The following is a 20,950-nucleotide window of genomic DNA, read 5'->3' as shown; positions in this document are numbered from 1 at the left end:
TCATTTGCAAATACTGCTCTACTCTGCATCTTCTTTACCTTTCTTAAGTAAAACATCAAAACTGTTACCATTTGTCTGGACAAATACAGGTCATCTTAATTGGTCTCTCTGCAGCTCTTTTGTTTTTATCTAATCTAATCTCTACACCAGTAATCTTTAAATAATCTATAAAACTACAAACCGAAAATGATATTAATGTGCTTCAAAACCGGCATGACATACTATAACTTTCACAACAAGACTCAGATTCACAGCCTTGATCTACCCTATACATTGCCCTTCTTGCCTCTTCATGGGATCCTCTTATCATGTCTGAGCTGCTTAACCTTTGTTCATTTTCTCTTTCCCTTTCCGCTTGGCTTCTACACCTTGTATTCCCTCTGCCCAGAGCCCTTCTTTCTCTTTTTCTCTTTTCCTGTCCTATTGACTCTTCATCATTCCCTTTCTCAGGAAAATCTTCCCAGATCGCACATTAGAGTAGCTATCGTTTCATGTTCTCATAACAATCTTTCCTTCATCATTTTGTTTTAAAAGAAAAAAAAAATATATATATATATATATATATATATATATTTGTTGAAATTTAAAGTAGATATAAATCTTAAAGCTTGGCTTTTCTAAAATGAAGGGATGAATCAGTTCAGACTGCTATAACAAAATACCATAGACTGGTCGGCTTAATCCACAGGCATTTATTTCTTAGAGTTCTAGGGGCTGAGAAAGAAAATTAACATATCCATGACCTCTACAAATTTCTTCATTTCCTTTTTTAATCTCTTTCTTTCCATCCCTCCCCTGCCTCACTCTGTCCATGGGAAACACTTGTTTTGTTTTGTTTTGTTTTGTTTTGTTTTGTTTTGTTTTTTTGTCACCATAGATTACTTTGAAATTTTTAGAGTATATGAGTGATATCTTTATTTCTGGATGCTTTCACTCGGCATAATTATTCCGAAATCAACCCACATTGTTACATGCATCTAGTTCATCTTCTGTTTTTTTTTTTTTTTTCCTCAGTAGCATTACATGTGTTAAGGAAAACATATATCCATGACACTTGTTAAAACATCAATGAAGGTTTTTTTTCAGGACTGTCACACAAGATATAAGGGAGTATTGCAATGGAATTTTGTATTGGAAAGAGCAATAATTGTAATGGAAATAATTGTAATGGAAAGAGATGGTAAAAGCTTCCTGAAGGAAAACCTGGGTCCTATAGTTCTTTATGTTCCTTATATAGTTCTGAGAGCTTGATGAGTGTTCACTGGATGTCTGATGATTCTTAAAAAAGATAAATGTTTATTAGTAAACAGAATCTCATATTTTTGGCTGGGTGATTTTGTTGTATAATATTGAAAACATGCAACTGTTTATATGAACTGAATGATTAGTAAATAGAAATATACTTAAAATATTAAACAAATACATTGTAAAAGCTAAGAATGATTAAAACATTTAAAATAAACTGTTAAGAATTTTATAAAAATACATTCAGTAAAATGCATTTTTATCTGATTTTCATTGATTAAAGCTATCTACTCTTAATTTTTAAATTTTTTTTGAAGTAAAAGTGGATGTAGTTATAGGAATGCCTAAATCTTCATTTAAAAAACATATTTAAATTTGTTTCAGGTGATTGTCAAATCTGGGCCAGGAACTTTCCTCAGTTTGGCTGTTTATGACAATTATATCTTCTGGTCAGACTGGGGAAGAAGAGCTATTCTGCGTTCCAACAAGTATACAGGAGGAGATACAAAAATTCTTCGTTCTGATATTCCACACCAACCAATGGGAATCATAGCTGTTGCCAATGACACTAATAGCTGTAAGTTACACTAGACACTAAATGTATTTCTTAATTATATAATCTCTTGAAAAATCATCTATGTGTTCTAATAATACTTGGTTGAATTTTGTTTTCTTAGAGTTCCTGGGATAGTGTGCAGGATTTGACCATGCAGTACAATAAAATCATCTGAAAGGTTTAAGATACCTTCTGTAGTTCTGAATTTATCACCAGAGGAACAATTCCTTTTTAATTACTTGTTTCTGGAATTTTATTCTCTCTCACTGCCTATCTTTGAACATTCAAATCAAATTGTTTCCTTGAAAATAATACTTCTTAATAAATAAGCTTTACATCTGGGCTTAAAAGTTCTTTAATCACTGGAACACCTACAAAAATTGCAGCTTGAAGTGTCAATGTGGTTTTTAATGATTCTAGTTCATGTGATGCCGTGGCTTCCTTGACAAATGTTGTAGAAGATGTAGTGATTTATGTTACATGTTTTTCAAAAGTTCTTATTGCTTGTGATGTTTGGATTTTCAAAAGTCCTGAATCTTTCTTATTTTTATCTTTGAGAGATGGGTGCAGTCTAACAGTTTACTATTATTCTCTATCTAACAGAATAGAAATTCAATATAAAATGTTACCAATAAAGCTTCTTTATTGCAGGTGAACTTTCTCCATGTTCATTATTAAACGGAGGTTGCCATGACCTGTGCCTTTTAACTCCTAATGGGAGAGTGAATTGTTCCTGCAGGGGGGATCGCATATTGCTAGATGACAACAGATGTGTGAGTAAGTAAAGAGTATTGAAATGTGATATGACATAACTGCTCAAAAAGCACACACAGACATATTGAAATTGTTTCAGTATTCATGAAGTTGTACTCTCCTCCAGTATTAAAGGCCCAGTTGGCATATCTCCCTATCCTAAAAAGTACTCGATTCACCATTCTACTTAATTGTAACACCATATGATAGATAATGATAATCCAAACAGCGGCAAATGGTGTGTTCCCCCCATTGTGGGCTGGAAGGTGTTGGATTAGAGAAATAACCTGTGTACATAATCATCTGCAAACTTGTGGTTACGACTTTGAAAATGAAGTCAATAGCAAAATTAATAAAGCTGAAACAAACCAGTATATAGGCAGTAGATCAGAAGCCTTGTAGTGAAACTACTCACAGTCCGTCACAGTATGTAAATGAGAGAGAATGGCTCATGCAGCTTATTTGTAATCATTTCCAAACGGTTAATTAAGAATGTAACATTGCAGCCTTGCGTGATGTTTATACCTCCCAAAAGGCATTGCAATCTTTAATTAGTACCATTACAGTATACACTTATTAACAGCTAAGTTTTCAAACTGTTTCCAAAATAAATAAGGTTCAAGTGTTCCAATACTGCCATGAGAAATTAGCCAGCGACATAAAGAATGTTAATTCATCTTTAACATTAAGACTGTTGTGTATAACAAAGACAAAAGATAAACATTTTGCTGGAAATTGGTGAACTCACTCTCAGGATGTGGTGATTGTTTGCTTTTTTTTCTCTCATCATCTATTTCTTCATCTTCTACCTTTTCATCTTAGAAAACCAGTGGAGCTGGATATGCTCCATTGCATCAGATGGTATAAGTAGGTTTCATCTTTGTATTTGGTCGTTATTTACCAGGAAGATCTTCTCTTTTGTCTGCCATGTACTTTAATGCAAGCACTTTCACATCGTTTTCTTTACCTTGAAAACTATCGCACCTCATACAAGAACACGGACATAGCTTTTCACTTTGCACACTGGTACCACAACCCAAAGGGCACCTTTTAGCCAAAGAAGTAAAAGACTTTCATTTAAGACTGTGCCAGAGCAAACGAGGGAATGATGCAGTTGGTCAGTGAACTTTAAATGAAGACAATTTTAATAATTCGGGCCACAAATTCCTGTATTTCTTAGTAACCCAACACTTCCTTGAATTGTTCAGGCAATTGCTTAAACTCTCTTTCAGTTTGCTTTTGTGGTTTCAGCTGTAATGGTCTGGATCTGATGCCATCTGTAAGCCTGGAGTGTTAGCCATGCATTAGAATCATTCATGTTTCTTTCACAGGTCAATACAGGCCAGTAGAAAAGCAATGCCTTTAGTCGAAACAGCAAGGCTTATTTGTATACAGTGGATGCCTGTGCTCGCTGCAAAATAGATTAGATACATCTGTCCCTACTAAGCCACCTGCTTCTCTCTATTGATGAGAGGGAATGAATCAGAAAGAAAACTGTCTTTTAAACAAGCACAGTTGTATTCACATGCAACTATAGAGTGATGTTGGATTCCTCTGAGCTGACAGACCTTTATAGAAGCATCCTGTATCCATGGTGCATTCATATTGAAATCCTGTGGTCCAGCAGAGAGATTGGAAAGTAACTTCTTGTCAAATCCATCTTTGGGAAATGAGGATATTTCTGGCATATCTATGTCCACATCTGAATTAGTTCACGCAGAGCAGTTCATGAATGTTAATGGCAGTGTTGCAGGGGTGAAAGGCCATTTACTAACACCTCCCTCGGGGTATGGGAGGGAAAACCATGTGTTGGCATAATTCTTGACAGAAAGATTAGGCAGTTCCATTTTATACAACATTCCTAACCTTATCAACACCCGCAACAGAAATAAGAATAGCAAATATAATTAAAGTAATTACCTTGTAAGAGAATTAGAGGACAGATGAACCACATTTTTGTTTCTGCAAAGAAGCATAAAACACTCAATACTACTTCATATGAACATACCTAAGCAAGAATTGTGCTTATATAAGATTTGATTTTACCTAATAAAAACATTTTTTGTTGTGAATATTTTCCCCCTCAAAGGCATAATGATTATAAAAACAAAATTTGCATTTTCAATCATAACAGTTCGTTTTCACTGGAAGTGGGAAGTTAAATAGGATGTGTTGAAAGTAGAATAAGTTGGGAATGTTAATAGACTCTCAGTAAGTGAATTTTGTTCAGCTCATGCTCTATTGTGATCATGTGCAGTAATGTCAGCACCCTTCTTAACACTTGTTCCTTTATTTTTTGAAATGTTTATTTATTTTTGAGAGAGACAGCGTGAGTGGGGGAGAGGCAAAGAGATAGGACAGAGGATCCGAACCAAGCTCTGTGCTGACAGCAGTGCGGAGCTCACGCTCATTAACCATGAGATCATGACCTGAGCCAAAGTCAGACACTTAACCGAGCCACCCCGACGCTCCAGCTCTTCTTTCTTTAAAGTTAATGATATTTTAGATTTTTTAATTCTTTGTTACTTTCTCTAAGATGACTTTCCACCTTAGCTAATGACCACTGAAATTTAGACTGCACCAAGAAAACAAAATATTTTTAGAATATGAAAAAAAATTACCAATGAAAGAGTTCAATTAAAAGTCATAGGTAGGTAGATTGATAATCTGTGAAAATGAGATAATTTCTAGAAATAATAAAGAAAACACTGCAAACTTCAAGTAGTGATAGTGGCTGGAATATTTCTGAAGTATAGCTTTAAAAAGAAATTGGTAGTAAATTATAAAATTAAGCTCTGTTTTCTGCATTAGTGGAGATAAATGAATTCCAGTTACCTCCAACATAATTAACATGACTAGATTTTGCTGTACAATTATTCAACAAGCAATGGAGTGAGTACAAGGAAGCAAACAACACAAGGGATGCAACCAAAACATTAGATTCCAAGTGTTTGCTGGCAAATCTATTATTTAAGAATAAAAATAAGTCCACTTTCCCCAGGAAAGCTCTTTCTACAACAGGGGTTACACACTGGTGTTCCAGGAATGAAACAATGAAACCTAGCTGTAGAAAGATGTTTTTGGTTTTTGTTTGCTCATACTTTGTTGCTGTGGGTCTTTGCTCACAGATTGGGCAAGCCACATAAAAACTCAGGCTTTTATTTTTTTATTTATTTTATTTATTTTTTTTATTTTTTAAGTTTATTTATTCTTGAGAGATAGAGACAGAGCATGAACAGGGGAGGAAAAGAAAAGGAGGGGGAGACACAGAATTCAGAATTCAAAGCAGGCTCCAGGCTCTGAGCTGTCAGCACAGAACCCGACACAGGGCTCAAACCTACAAACCACAAGATCGTGACCTGAGCCGAAGCCGGACGCTTAGCCAACTGAGCCACCCAGGCGCCCCAGAAACTCTGGCTTTTAATTTCTTAGTAAAATCTTGAGATTTAGAAGTGAGACAATATGGTGGTAGTCACTTGGAGCCCATAAATTCTGGTTCACATGCTTTTCAGTTTATCAGGCTCTTCTACCAGTTTAATCCATGGTTTCCTGTGCATTTCAAGGAGCAGGTGCTGACCGTGTGTATCAGTTCTGCTCCCTGGTATCTCCCACAATGCACAGAACAAGAGGCTGAGGAGAATCTTTTTAGCAGTTTCAGTACATCTGAATGACAAAAGCTGCTAAAAGGTAGTTGGAGAGGAATATAGGTTGGAGGTAGATTTAAATGAGATGAATCAAGTCAAGCATTAACAAAAAAAAAAAAAAAAAAAAAAAAAAACCACTGTCCCTGAAACTGTGGTAATATTGAGTGTCAACTACACTCAAGTGTAAATAAATAAACAAACAAGAGAAGTCTATGTCTGGAAAATGTCAGTGTATCGAAGAGTATATAATAGGTTCCAATAAGAAAACACACACACACTCACACACACACACACACACTCTCAATATGTACAGAGCCCATTTAACTGGTTCTTTTTTTTTTACAATTTTTTTAAGGTGGACTGTTAAGCAACATGAACAAATATAGTTACCCAAATTTAAGCCCATCCTTCTTTCCATACATATATAGTCACAAAATAATTAGCAAAATATACAAATAGGTATAAAAGAAAAATAAAGTGAGGCAAGTCCCAAAAGTTTTAGAAAGGGAAGGTAAAAACAGCAAACATTATGTTTGTTATTGAGTAAAAACCTTGACTTTTTCCCTTTCAGCAAAAAATTCCTCTTGCAACATGTATTCAGAGTTTGAGTGTGGAAATGGAGAGTGTATCGACTACCAGCTCACCTGTGATGGCATTCCTCACTGTAAGGATAAGTCAGATGAGAAACTACTCTACTGTGGTAAGTGTCCCATGTATGATGTCCTTGTTTCAGAGAGCAGTTTGTAATTATTTTTGTAGTTTTTGGTTTGATTATCTCCATTTAGTACATAGGTATGATTTCCTGAATGTCTGTAATAATATGCAGGTCTAAGGCATAGATTTGACTTTGTTCTTGTTCAAACGGGGCTCCTTATTTCCTATTCGGTACTCACGATACTCAGTGAAGAATTTCTCCATGGCTTTCTGTCTACAAAGTACAAATTTAAGAGCCTTTCTTTTTAGCTGTCTAGTTATTCATCATGTAGGAGTAAGTTTTAGGGTTACATTCCTAAAGTGTAAGTCAGAAATATTAGTTATTGGTAGATATTGTAAGTTTATTCTGCAGTAAAGTTTCACCATCAGTCAGCACATTGTTGAGTTGATATCAAAGTGTCATCCTTATTTTTGCCTCCTGGATTGGCCCAGGGCTAGTGTCTTTGGGTACAAGGGCTTATTGCCTTAGCTATCCTCCCCATCAAGCAGGGAGTTCTTCCAGCTGTACCTCTATAGGTGACACCAAGTGATGGTCAACCTTTTGTTCTCTCTTGAGGGTAGAGATTGGCTTTTTGAGCCCAGCAAACAACTGATGTTTACCTTCATCACAATATTTTTCCTGGAAATTTGTGTATGTGTAATCATTAATAGTTATTGTAGCATTGTTCCAGCTTATTTCCAAAATGGTTTGATTTATTTTTGCACTGCAGTATAAGAGTGTTGATATTGTATGCTCTGTAAAATTCAGGAATATATATCTGGAATTTGGTTTCTACTTTTCTCCTTTGTTCTATCACCTGGATAATAATTATACCTAAATGATCAAAGAGTGGTTAAAATAAGAGGAAGATAGAGTTTGGGCAATTCACAGGCAGTTCTCTCTTTTATGTTGCAGAATCACACTCTCCGTTAAAATGATAGTCAGATGTAATTTGTCCATGATTGATCTATAACTGAAATCTTAGTGAATTTACCTCAACTGTCATATTCACTTGAATGAATGGTTATGTTCTATACACTATGAAAATATTAAACTGTATAAAATATAATAATCAGCTTGCAATTTGTATTTGTTATGAATTGTCTTGAGAATATATTTCACATTATTTTATCTCCTAAAAGTATTCGTGTGAACAGTGGTTGGCAAACTTTATCTGGAAAGGGTTAGTTAGTTAAGTAACGTAGGGTTTTGTGGGCCAAAAGTGCTCTCTGTGAATTATCCTTTATTTAAAAAACTTTTTTTAAACTTTTTAAAAATATAAACACCATTCTTAGAGCCAGAGCTATACAAAAACAGGCTCACAGGCTGCATTTGGCCTGTGGGATACCCCCATAGATGTAGATTTTAGGCTTTGGAGTTACACCTGAGGTTCCATTTATGTTCCTAAACCTACTAGTGTATGAATAGTAGGAGCAAGGGTACTTCTCTATATTTTTATTTCTCACTACAAGACAAACCTAGTTTGAATGTTGATTCAGAACACTAAATAAACAAAAGTATATGTACATTTGCTCAATATAGAGCCTGGCACAAAATTAGTGTTCAGTAAATGGCAGTTATTATTATTGTAAGTGGTACCTTCTGCCCCAAATCAGAAAATACAGGAGACCCTCTTTTTTTTTTTAATTTTTTAAAGTTTATTCATTTGTCAGAGACAGAGAGAGGCAGAGCATGAGGGGGGAGGGGCAGAGAGAGAGGGAGACACAGAATCAGAAGCAGGCTCCAGGCTCTGAGCTGTCAGCACAGAGCCCAACACAGGGCTCGAACTCACAGACCTTGAGATCATGACCTGAACTGAAGTCGGACACTTAACCGACTGAGACACCCAGGTGCCCCAGGAAACTCTCTTTAAGGTAAATACATTTAGAAAGCAATTATTATTATTCTTAGAAATTTTGGTAGACATTTTTCAATGTTTTTTTTAAGTTTATTTATTTATTTTGAGAGAGAGAGAGAGAGAGAGAGAGAGAGAGAGAGCGCATGTGCACACACACAAGTCGAGGAGGGGCTGAGAAAGACGGGGAGAGAGAATCCCAAGCAGGCTCCACACTATCAGCACAGAGCTCCATGCGGGGCTCGAACTCACTAACTGTGAGATCACGACCTGAGCCAAAATCAAGAATCAGATGTTTAACCGACTGAGCCACTCAGATAATTTTTAAGGGAATTTATGGATATTTGGGTAACTCTCTGATTCACTGATTCAGGGATACATGTTTTGTCACTTTTTTTTCTTGTTATAAAACCCTTACAGCATGCAGAAGAGATAGGAGATAGGTATTGAGAGTGTCTTTATGACTTTTGAGGTAGAGACTGATTTCTCGAGAAAGTTTAGTATGTTTATTTCCATGCTAGTGGACACAAATATAAGAAGCAATAATGTGAGTATAATTTGAAGAGGTCTCCAAGTATGAACACTGAAGTTAAAATACTTAGTCAGAAAGGTCTTTACTGAATATACCACTTGATAACGCATGAATATGCAAAGCTCTAATCTAGAGCTTTGATCCTGCACAGCACTTGTTTCATAGATACATGATCCAATTGTTATGAATGAGATCTCATCAGTGATTTTCTTTGTTTTAAAAATATCTCTGTAAGACATCCAGTTCTGTTTCTATTTTCATTTATAAGAAAACAGAAGCTGTCGACGAGGTTTCAAGCCCTGCTACAATCGTCGTTGCATTACGCATGGCAAGTTATGTGATGGTGAAAATGACTGTGGGGACAACTCTGATGAATTAGACTGTAAAGGTAAATATGTGCTGCCTCAGCCTAGGAATGTTATGATGCTGTTTCCTGAAATTTTCCACAATGTGTCCCTGACAGCACAGTGGTTTCACCCTTTTGGTATATAGCACCTGCTAACATATATGGACCACATTTTAGTAGATGCTGTTGGAGGGGAGTTATTAGAATTCATTGAAAATTATGACTTTATTCTCTATTCTGATTTTTATCCCTTCACTCACTTCAAAACTCGTGTCATTTCTTACATCTTCAGTTCTACCTCCTTGTTTATTGGACATTTCTACAAGAATGTGTAATACTGAATGTACTGCTCCAGAAATGCTCTCCTTCATTTCTCGATTCTCTGTTTTTCACATGAGCGTGTTTCATCATTTTCCTAACAACCAGACAGGAAAACTTGGATTCCTCTTTCCTCCATACGTTATCACCCACATGCCCATGCATCAATAAATCATCCAATTCTTTGAAATATCTTCCCTTTCAATCTACCTTGAGCCTGGATTAACACAGCGTTCCTTATATATGTATGTATGTATTTAATATTGAGAGAGAGGGAGAGGGGGAGAGGGAGAGAGATTCCCAAGCACTCTCCACATTGAGTATAGATATATCCCATGACCCTGGGATCTTTACCTGAGCTGAAACAAAGAGTCAGAAACTCAATTGACTGAGCCACCCAGACACCCCAACACAGCAGTCCTTTAACTCGTCTCCCTGCCTATACTCTTTCCAGTTAATGCAAATGTTGTTAATCATGCTATAATGTTTTATTGAACTTGTTCTTACAGTGATTCCTGGGACAGATCAGCAAACCAGACTACCTGGGACAAAACCTTAGCCCCAATCCCAATACTGACTCTGTCTTTGGATAAAATACTTAACCAATCTGTGCCTTAGTTTCCCAAGCTATAAGAAAAGAGGCAATAATTAAATGAGTATATTAAAAACTCAGAACAGAACTTGGCATATAGTAAATGCTATATAAGGATTCACCTTGTATTTTTAATCATAGACATGATAAAGAATCACAAATAGAGTCCTGGTGTTTACAGAATAAACAACAAATGTTTTAGTCTGACATTTAAGGCCTCCTAAAATCTGGACCCAAAAGAATTTTCTAAACCAATTTTCCTTTAAAACTCTTCATTCACTGAACACATTTCATTGTGTACAATGCATTAAGGATGAAGACATAAAATTAATAAGTCATCTGCCTGTTCTTAAGGAGTTCAAACTGCAAGTGAAAGATAGTAATTTACAGATGAAGATTTATATCAAGTACTATAATTGCACATATAAGAATACCAAGTTTTTCTTGGGGGAGTGGGTTGGAATAAGGTATAAATAAGGTGGAATGATCAAAATAGAAGGTAATTCCAAGTAGGGAGACTAATATTGAAAGCTGCAAATAATTTGATATGGTCAGAGCTTGATTGCATACTGGCAAGTGGTTTAGAAAAAATGAGACAAATTAGAGGAAGGAGCCATGACTTGAAGATATATTTTGACCCATTTTAAAGAGCATAAACTTCACCTTGTAGTCACCAGAAAGTCAGTGAAGGTTTAAAGGAAGCCCAATATAATAAAATTTATATTTTAAAAAAAAGAGGAAAAAAAAAACACTTTGATTGTGAAAGTGAAAACTATAATACTGACATCAGAAAGATAAAACAGGAGGCTATCACAGCAGCTAAATATGAGAATAAAGAGGAGAGAGACAGATACAACAAGTTTTAAAAGGTTTATCTCGGGTAATAATCCCAGAGAAAGCATAGGAAAGAATAGATGAGTTTTGTGAGCTTTTGTTTTTGTTTTTGTTTTTAAATTATTATTTGTGTTTCATTATTTTTTAAATTTATTTTTATAGGTCTTTTGTTCACGTGGGATAGGAATAAGATAATATTTGCATTCTGAGAGGGGAGCACCTGTAGACATTCAGATGGAACTGTTCCAAAGACATTTAGATAGATGTAGAGCTGGGGCTTCAGTAGTATATTTAGAAGAGAAGTGTTTATTTTGAACTCATTACAGAGAGAAAGCTCAGAGGGTGTATGCAGTAATAGTTGTAGGGGAGTACATCAGAATTGCCTATAGAAATAAAAAAAAAAAACTAAATATACTAATAACGCAAAAAAAGGAGAATCAGATCACAGGACTAATAAAAAGATCTTCATAAGAAATTATTATTTTTAAGAAGGGAGAATCAGTTAGCATTGCAAATTGTTATGGGGAAGGCAAGAAGCCAGGCATAGACTAGAGGGTCATTGAACTTGGCAAATAGGAGATAATTTCTTGGTAACCTTCGTTGAGAGTCAGTTCAGTGGTAAAGAACAATTGTAAAGAACAGCCAAATTTCATTGGGTTGGAGCAGAAAATGTATGGTGAAGGAGTAAATACAGTGAAGAATACTATTTTTAGAAAAGACTGATGGTTGGGGTGCCTGGGTGGCTCAGTCAGTTAAGCGTTCAATTCTTGATTTCGGCCCAGATCATGATCTCACGGTTGGTGAGTTCAAGTCTCAGGTGAGGCTCTGCGCTGACAGGTCTGAGCCTTCTTTAGATTCTCCATCTCTCTCTCTTTCTCTCTGCACCTCCCCTGCTCTTGTTTTCTCTCTCTCTCAAAAATAGACATTTTGTTTAAAAGAATAGATTGATGGTAAAGGAAAGATATGAAATCCAGTTGCTATGAGAAGGTGATGCAAAGTTGTGGAAGAGGACAGAATGTGCACAAATAATTTGTCACTAGAAAAGGGTTAAGAAGTTACTCTGCCATCTTAGACCATAAGACTTTGGCCAAACACTTGAGTAGCTTACTATTTAAGGTTGACCCTGGAGCTTAGGAAGACCCAAATACTTTTGCAGACTAAATCAACTGTTATTTCAGACTGCATATAAAATATTAAAAATGATAAAGTATAGTAAGATACTGGGATAAGTGTAGGGAAATGGATAAGTGTTTGGAAGAAAGGAGGAAACCAAACTATAAGTAGACCAAAAAAAAAGTATGTTTTATTATTTATTTGCAAGCAGGAAGGGAGAATATAATAAAGACTTTAAGCTAGGATAAAGATAAAAATATCAAGATAGAATGTGAAGGAATTGAACAATAGATACGAAAAGTAGATTTTACAACAAAATTCATAAAAGGAACTGTGGGAAGTTAATAACTTACTGTGGATTTTCTTGAAAAATGAAAAAAAAAAAAAAAAAAAACGTTTTTTCAAAGGTGGTAAATAAATTAGTCCATGAGTTGAAGTTTATGAAACAGAGTACCTAGTACATGGTAGGTGTATATCAAATTCTTATGTTGCTGGGGGAGCAGTAAGTCTTCCAAAAAATATAGATAGATTTTATTGTGCCTAATGTTATCATTACCAGCTGCTGAATAACAATAAAAATAACTCACAATGTTATTTCCCCTTTCTTAGACTAAACTTTTGATTTCTGTGTTATAACTATCTCAGTCTTGTACTTGGACAATAACTACTGCATTTATGAATCAAGTTTCAGTCAAGACTTTTCTTTTGTGATAATAATAATGTGAAAATCATAACTATTGGATATCTTAAAAACAACAACTAAAACATATGTCTTGAAATTCTTCCTGTTTAATATAGGATGCTTGAAACTAAGAGCGCTCATGAAAACTCATATACTTTATTACTAGCTAGAAATTAATAGATTTAAGTAAGTGAACTAGCTCCTTTAGGATAAACAAATGGGTACCTTTTTAGATGAGATTATTTATTACAGTTACATCTGTGGATTTGATTTTTCCCTCATATTAATTTTATTCACATAGTGTCCTTGTAGGGCACATTTCACATCCTAGGGAAAGACTTTCTGGGTCTATATCCCATAAGCCAATTTATCTTATAAGTCAGTAATTCAGATGCATAGCCATCCAGCAAATGGGACCTTATCGTACCTAAAAGATAATGAAATTTGAAAAGGAACATGTAAGGGCTCAGGGACAATGGAAAAGGAGTTCTCTCTCCAAGTGTTTTCTTCCAGTCAGTGCAACATGTGGATGCAGTGCTTTGTTATATATATACATGTGCACACGTGGGCACTCACACCTGTGTGCATGCATGCACATACACACTTGTGCTACCTATTACTTTTTTTTTAATTTTTAATGTTTTTTATTTATTTTTGAGAAACAGAGAGAGTGCAAGCCAGGGGGAGGGGGACAGGAAAGGGAGACACAGAATCCAAAGCAGGCTCCAGGCTCTGAGCTGTCAGCACAGAGCACAACATGGGGCTCGAACCTGCCAACGGTAAGATCATGACCTGAGCTGAAATCGGATGTTTAACCAACTGAGCTACCCAGGTGCCTCCAGTACTTTTTAACATAAATAAAGCAAGACATGAAAAATATAAATTAGTACAATAAAAAGTCAATATACACAGAGACAGTTTGATAGGCTATGGAGAGAGGCTACGGTGGAATCATCTGTAAATTATTTGAAGTATTTTACACTTTTTTTCTTTGGTTTAGATCTTAATAGTAATTAATCTTTCTTTCTTTCTTTCTTTCTTTCTTTCTTTCTTTCTTTCTTTCTTTCTTTCTTTCTTTCTTTCTTTCTTTCTTTCTTATTCCACAAGGCAGAAAATCTGTTTACAGAGTGGAAATGGATATTATAAGGAATCAGTTTTAGTTTCTTCTCTTTTTGAAGAGAAGCAAAACCCTAAATCCTTGTAAATCTTTTATTACTGCCCTGAGAGTTTTAGACATCAGGCTACCTGGCAGGGTGGAGGGAGATAACCTGAAGAATTGTTCAGAAAGTTTGTCATTCTGTATTCTTTTCTGGTTGTGTGAGAGGTTGTGTGAATAGGTTCGGGGAGAGTACATGATATCCTTCCTTCTCTCCCAATTGAGATGGGTCTAATTACTCCCTTTGGGAAGTACATGAACTTGCCTGGGCCACCTGGACACCTTTAGGTGGACTGGAGAGCTAAGTAGTTCTAAGGCTACCTAAAGGAGAGGAAACTGGTGATTGTTTTTTCATAAGTTCATAATAAAACTTTGAAGAATCCACAAACAATACGCTAAAGGAAGAGATAAGCATGCCTATAGACGAAATCATCATTCCTTCTGGGTTTGCATACCTTTAGAGCCTAAGCAGTAAGTTAAATAAAAGATGTGGTTTGAAAGTAAACGGAAGAGATATGACAGCAAATTTAATGTTTTCTTTCTTTCTTTCTTTCTTTCTTTCTTTCTTTCTTTCTTTCTTTCTTTCTTTCTTTCTTTCTTTCTTTCTTTCTTTCTTTCTTTCTTTCTTTCTTTCTCCTTGTCAGCTTCCCTGTGCTGCAGGCTGGGCAGGGAAGTTGGAAGAGAAAACATTGACTTAAGTTATTTATAACAAGTGCCCTAAAAACCACAGAAAGACTAATCGATCTTATATCTTTCCTATCTCATTAAATATTTTAACTGACACAGACAAAAGAAAGTGGCTGGAACAGGAAAATTGAGAAAGTATATGAGGGGAAGAATGGTTTTATTCCCTCTTACTGCTGCTTTGATCCACATTCCCTGTCAGATCTTCCTTTGTAGTATCTCATTGCTATTCCTGGTGTGGCTGTGCTGTTTTCACTCACATTTTGCAGGCTTCCTTCTCCTTTTGGACTATCTGGAGGGAAAAGTCTAGTATTTCTCACTTGGCTTATCTTTATTTGGACTACATTATTTTCTTTTCTCTGTTTTTCGGGACTTTTAGCCTGAGGAAAAATTGACAGAAAGCTTTCATATTCACTTGACAAATTAGAGATTCCAGTACATTTCTCCCTCAAAAGTTACCCGAAGGGTGAAACACATTTCAATACTTGACTGACCAAAACAAAGTGGGGAAGAAATATAGTTGAAGGAACATAGCAGAAGACGATTTGGCAGAAGAGGCATTTGCTTACCTGTTTACTAAAGTTCCTGTGGTTCCCATGGACTCCTCCCATCTCCTTCTCCTTCCTTGCCTACAGATGCTGGAGATATTAATCCCCACAACCACCTTGCTTCTACTGCGTATGAAATGCTGCAACCACTTAGTATGTCCAATTTCAGTGTGACTTAACATCCTAGTTAACCTTCCGATGGTTCCCAAACTCTACACCAAGTTATAGACTCTGTGGAGAGAGGATTTGAAGTAAAGGTACAGTCTTCCTATTTGCACATTGCACCTACTCTAATAGGTCTGCCTGGTCCTCCTCACCAAGATTCATTAGCCATATTTTTTATTGGAAAGTGGAAGAAAACACACATCCTACAAATATTCTACCCTCTGCCCAGTTTTCCTGACCCCCTACCTCATCTTTTTGCCCATGTTTTTCTTTTAAATATTATCTCCTAACACCTCTTTTCAACTTCAAAGTTATAGTTTGTTTTCATGTAGTCAGATTCCCTGTCCTTTTTTTCTTCTTCTCAGAATACCATCTAAAACTGGGTTCCACTTGCTCCACATTCCTACTCTTCTCGCATTCTTTACATGCACTTCCACCTGAGAGCCCCAGTACAATTATTTTTGAACCTCCATTACGGTTACATTGCTGGATCTCGAGTCCTCTTAACTGTGTGAGATGCCACCCCCATGTTCACGGAGTCATAATTTGCCTCTTCACTCTATCTGCCACCAATCCCCACTCAGATGGGCTCCCTGCCACGTATACAGAGGATTCTCTGTGGAAGTTTGGGGAGAGATGGAGGTGGTGGAATGAGTTGTGATTGTGCCTATTGTGATCGTTCTGGCATCCTTAAACTCTGTGAGTATCAGATGGAAACCCAGGGGTATTACGAGATATCTTTTTAGATTTGTCTGGGAATATTACCACTGTCTAGGATGTTGGGTTTTTTTTTTAATCTTTAAGGATTAACTTTAAGCAGAATGTGAAGTAAGATACTAAAAAGCAGACATTAAATACATCTCCTCAAGTAATTCTTAAACATCCTAAATTTAGTACCAATAATTTAATTAACATGATGCAATTGCATGTACCATGTTTCAAAATAATCAAATCATAAGAAATTTTAAAATAAAAAATTCAAGGAAGTCTCTAGTTAAGCATTTACATAGCATTCATTATTCTGTCAGCCAATGTACCAGGAAGCAGGACAATTGATAATATCTTTGCTTTGTGTAGAATGGAAGCATATGGGTTTAAATACCTTGTAATACAGCACTATTGAAATTTGAACCCTGTCTTCTGAATAAAGGCACTATACAGGATCTTTTGGAATATAACTTCTTAATAGGAGATTCTGATAGATAGCAAAGTAAGAAACAAAATATAAATGCTTGTCATGATTGCTTTCTATGTTATATATTCCATTTACTGTTTCTATTGAAAAAAATATTGAATGTAAAATGTAATTGAAAGGAATATGGAAGAGATTTTGCTTTTGTAGATGTAAAAGAAGAATATCTTTTTTTTTTTCCTGTTTGGAACAGGGTATTTATTTCTATTCATAATAGCATTATCTGTTTCATATGATAAGATGTTATTTTTAATGAAGAAAACAAAGAGGCAATTATAATTGTAAATTGTAAATAAAACATTTATTCTAATCATCATTTAAGCACAAATAAGGATACAATTGCAAGATACAATTAAATATAATAAGAACAGTGCATTATGAAATACAAATGACACATACACCCTTGGGTAAAATTTGCATATTTTAAGGTGGCATTTTAACCATTTACAATTGATATAATTTCTATTTATAATTAAATGGGCTCTTTAAAATATCAACACTAGTAAAACTGGCATAATCAAAGAGCCCTTCAGGTTGTACATTTACATAAGCCACCTGTGGAAATTTGAATTTGGAATAAAATTCTCACCTAAGTTAATCTAATGTACATAGTATGTCATGCACCTGTTCACAACATATTGCTAGAAACCATTGTATGGTAATGAATGTGTGAGCAAAGTAGAAAGGAATATATGATTAAGCATAAGCTATTCTGTATAAGGTGTAGATAATGACAGTAGCATATTGAAACTGATTCTCATCTAAGCATAGCAGGGAATTGGAAAGCCATACTTACTAACAATAGAGACAAGTCATACCACATTTATGCTTCTGAGAACGAGGGATTCATATTTCCTATAGCAGATATTAGTGATATGGCTGTGTAAAGGAGTAGAAAATGGCATGGATGACTTTCTAGCATTGCTGAGCTATTTCCTCTGAGTAATAAAGCAAATGCTCAGTGGTTGCTCCATCTCAGTGTCTCTGGCTGGCTGTCTGCTCTTTTCATCAAAGTCGACTTCCACTTCTTTGCAACCAGATTCGGAATTCCCTATACTAAGTCAATTAGACATTTGCTTAGTGTTACAGCCGTGTACTTTTGAAATTGGAAGGAGAAAGAATTTCTCAGCAACATGCAGTTTTTTTGTTTGTTTGTTTTTGTTTTTGTTTTTGTTTTTGGTATGTTGGCTTAGTGCTGCGCTTATATTATCATGGGAACAAGGCACAGTCCTTGCGTTCATGGAGCTTACAACTTAGTGGGGGAGCAGATACATAAACAGGCAATCGCAATGAGGTATTTTAAGTACCACAACGGAGAGAATAGTTGTGCTACAGGGAAGACGTATGAGACTTCAAACCCAAGCTTGCAAGGGTGGGAGCCATGGGTTAAGTTTGACTTCCCAGAATTAAAAAAGTAGAACCAAACAAAACTATGTGAATTAGTTGAAATACTATCTTCCCCGACTTATAATGCAGTTATGTCCTGATACACCCATCATAAGTTGAAAATATTGTCAGTCAAAATGCATTTAATACACCCACCCTATCAAATGTCATAGTTTAGCCCAGCCTACCTTAAACACGCTCAGAACACTTACTTACATTAGGCTATAGGTGGGCAAAATCATCCAACAAAAATTCAATGTTATAATAAAGTATTGTGTATCTTGTATAATTTTGTGACTACCATACTGAAAATGAAAAACCCAATGGTGTCTGGGTACAGAATGGTTGTAAGTGAATTGGTTGTTTACCCTTGCAATCACGTGTCTCACTGGGAGCTGTGGCTCCCTGCTGCTGCCCAGCTTCAAGCGAGAAAGTATCATCATATTGCGGATCTTTAGCTCAGGAAAAGATCAAAATTCCATATTTGAAGTATAGGTTCAACTGAAAGTGTATGGTTTTCACACTCTCACAGAGCCAAAAACTCATTTCGAACCATGGTAAGTCAGAGACCATCTGTACTCAGAATGTTAGAGCAAGAAATCGCTTTTGTCTCATCTATCCATTTCTTTATTTACCTGTTTTTCCAGTTTCAACCTGTGCCTCTGTTGAGTTCCGTTGTGCAGATGGGACATGCATTCCAAGATCAGCACGATGCAACCAGAACATAGATTGTGCAGATGCTTCAGATGAAAAGAATTGCAGTAAGATATTCCACTACCTTTTGTTTGTTCCTCCCTGGGTACCTTTGGCATTCCATGGAGCACTGCCCAATGTTTCACTGAACCTTGTCCAGAATTGATGTGTAATTAACCCCTGTTGTGTAGGATAATTGCATTTTTATCTCTTCAAATGAGGTTAACTTTTCTTGTTTCTGTGACCTACATAGAAGGCTCATAATCTTTGCAGATGAGGTGTTTTTCATTTTTCTGTTTACCTCCTTACAGATAATACAGATTGTACACATTTCTATAAACTTGGAGTGAAAACCACAGGGTTTATAAGATGTAATTCTACCTCACTGTGTGTCCTGCCAAGTTGGATATGTGATGGGTCTAACGACTGTGGGGACTACTCAGATGAATTAAAATGCCCAGGTAATTCTAGAAAGAAAAAAGTCTTTGCCTTGAGATTTAGAGTCTCATTGTATACAATAAATTTGTGAAACTTTATTTTTGATATCCAGTTGTTAGGATTAAAATTTAAATAATGTAGACTAAATTACAGGAAATCATCCTCTTCCAAACATGCCCCTTGATGTTTTTTAATGAGTTATGAAATGATACTCAAGAAATCTGTTCTGTATTTGAATCGATTTCCTTTGAATGTTCAATTCGTCATTAATCCTCTTAAAGTTGGTGATTAAGTCTTAAAATGTGTGATCTCTAAAATTTCCATGGAAGTATTACATACTGAGAAAAAAAATATTCATGAACTAAAGGGAGAGAGACAATGTTTCTCACCACTGGCTTTATTCAATGTCATAGAGTTTGTATTGTCATGTTAGGCTGTTTGATGAAGTTTACATAATCTTTTGACATAGTAGCATGAGTAACAGTTATTTTCACTGGATCAAGGTCAGAAAGGCATATTTATATCTCACTTTTTAATCATTTTGCAAACATAAGCTCTTTCAGAGTGTCATCTGCATTCTTAACAGAATGCTTTCCATTGAAAAGTGCTGTTCCTTTCTAAGTATTTGAGAAAACAAATCTAAAAAAATATAAGAAGTAAAGGTGTTAAATTACTATAACTGGAAATAGATATGCTTTATAGGAAAGTATTTCAGTAGTTTCATGACTACCATACTGAAAATGAAAAACAGAATGGTGTCTGGGTACAGAAGGGTTGTAAGTGTATTGGTTGTTTACCCTTGCAATCACGTGTCTCACTGGGAGCTGTGGTATTTCCTCCTTCTTATCCTGTTGCTATACTCACTTTTTCCATGTTTAGTTGACATGCAAGTTTTTAAAAATATTTTAGGAAATTATATTCATAGGTATTCTATGCAGCAGTATACACACACGCACACTCAATCTCTAGTGTCGAACGATATTCTTAATAATTCATAATCTGTCACTTAATTTGCATTAGCAGATTCCTTTTATTTTTGTGTTTTCCTGCTCAACGATTTGTAACATTCTTGATATCATTTTTGTTCCTTCTGTGTTTGAAAGGCTAGCTGCATCCTAGGAGGAACTGGAGAACTTTTCCGGTTCTATGGAGAACTTTTATATGCACTTGTGACTGTGGCTCACCGCAACTCTTCCACCTTTTACTTTTAATCACATAAGACGTTTTAAAAGAAATATACTAACACTGATTTAGACTCATGGACCCTGGGTGTCTAGATTCATAATCTGTTGTTCTTTCTACAAAAATTACCTCATTATGGCTGTAGTTAATTTTTATCTTTTTTTTTTACTTTTTAAAAAAAAATTTTTTTCAACGTTTATTTTTATTTTTGGGACAGAGAGAGACAGAGCATGAACGGGGGAGGGGCAGAGAGAGAGGGAGACACAGAATCGGAACCAGGCTCCAGGCTCTGAGCCATCAGCCCAGAGCCTGACGCGGGGCTCGAACTCACGGACCGCGAGA

At 35.7% G+C, this 20,950-nt stretch overlaps 1 protein-coding gene across 1 annotated transcript in view; it reads left to right on the top strand.

Annotated features, from left to right (window-relative positions):
* The window catches only part of LRP1B (LDL receptor related protein 1B), a 1,940,511-nt gene that overhangs the window by 1,631,416 nt on the left and 288,145 nt on the right, over positions 1-20,950 (top strand). Inside the window, exons 46-51 of the mRNA XM_023259298.2 lie at positions 1,630-1,822; positions 2,453-2,578; positions 6,770-6,898; positions 9,548-9,667; positions 18,943-19,056; positions 19,300-19,449. Of these exons, the coding sequence (XP_023115066.2) occupies positions 1,630-1,822; positions 2,453-2,578; positions 6,770-6,898; positions 9,548-9,667; positions 18,943-19,056; positions 19,300-19,449 (832 nt within the window). The remainder of the gene's footprint in view (positions 1-1,629; positions 1,823-2,452; positions 2,579-6,769; positions 6,899-9,547; positions 9,668-18,942; positions 19,057-19,299; positions 19,450-20,950) is intronic.

Source organism: Felis catus, chromosome C1 (assembly GCF_018350175.1).
Source record: "Felis catus isolate Fca126 chromosome C1, F.catus_Fca126_mat1.0, whole genome shotgun sequence".
In the NCBI taxonomy this organism is placed as follows: domain Eukaryota; kingdom Metazoa; phylum Chordata; class Mammalia; order Carnivora; family Felidae; genus Felis; species Felis catus.
Note: the sequence above shows the minus strand (reverse complement) of the source record. Positions and strands in the feature narration are given on the sequence as shown.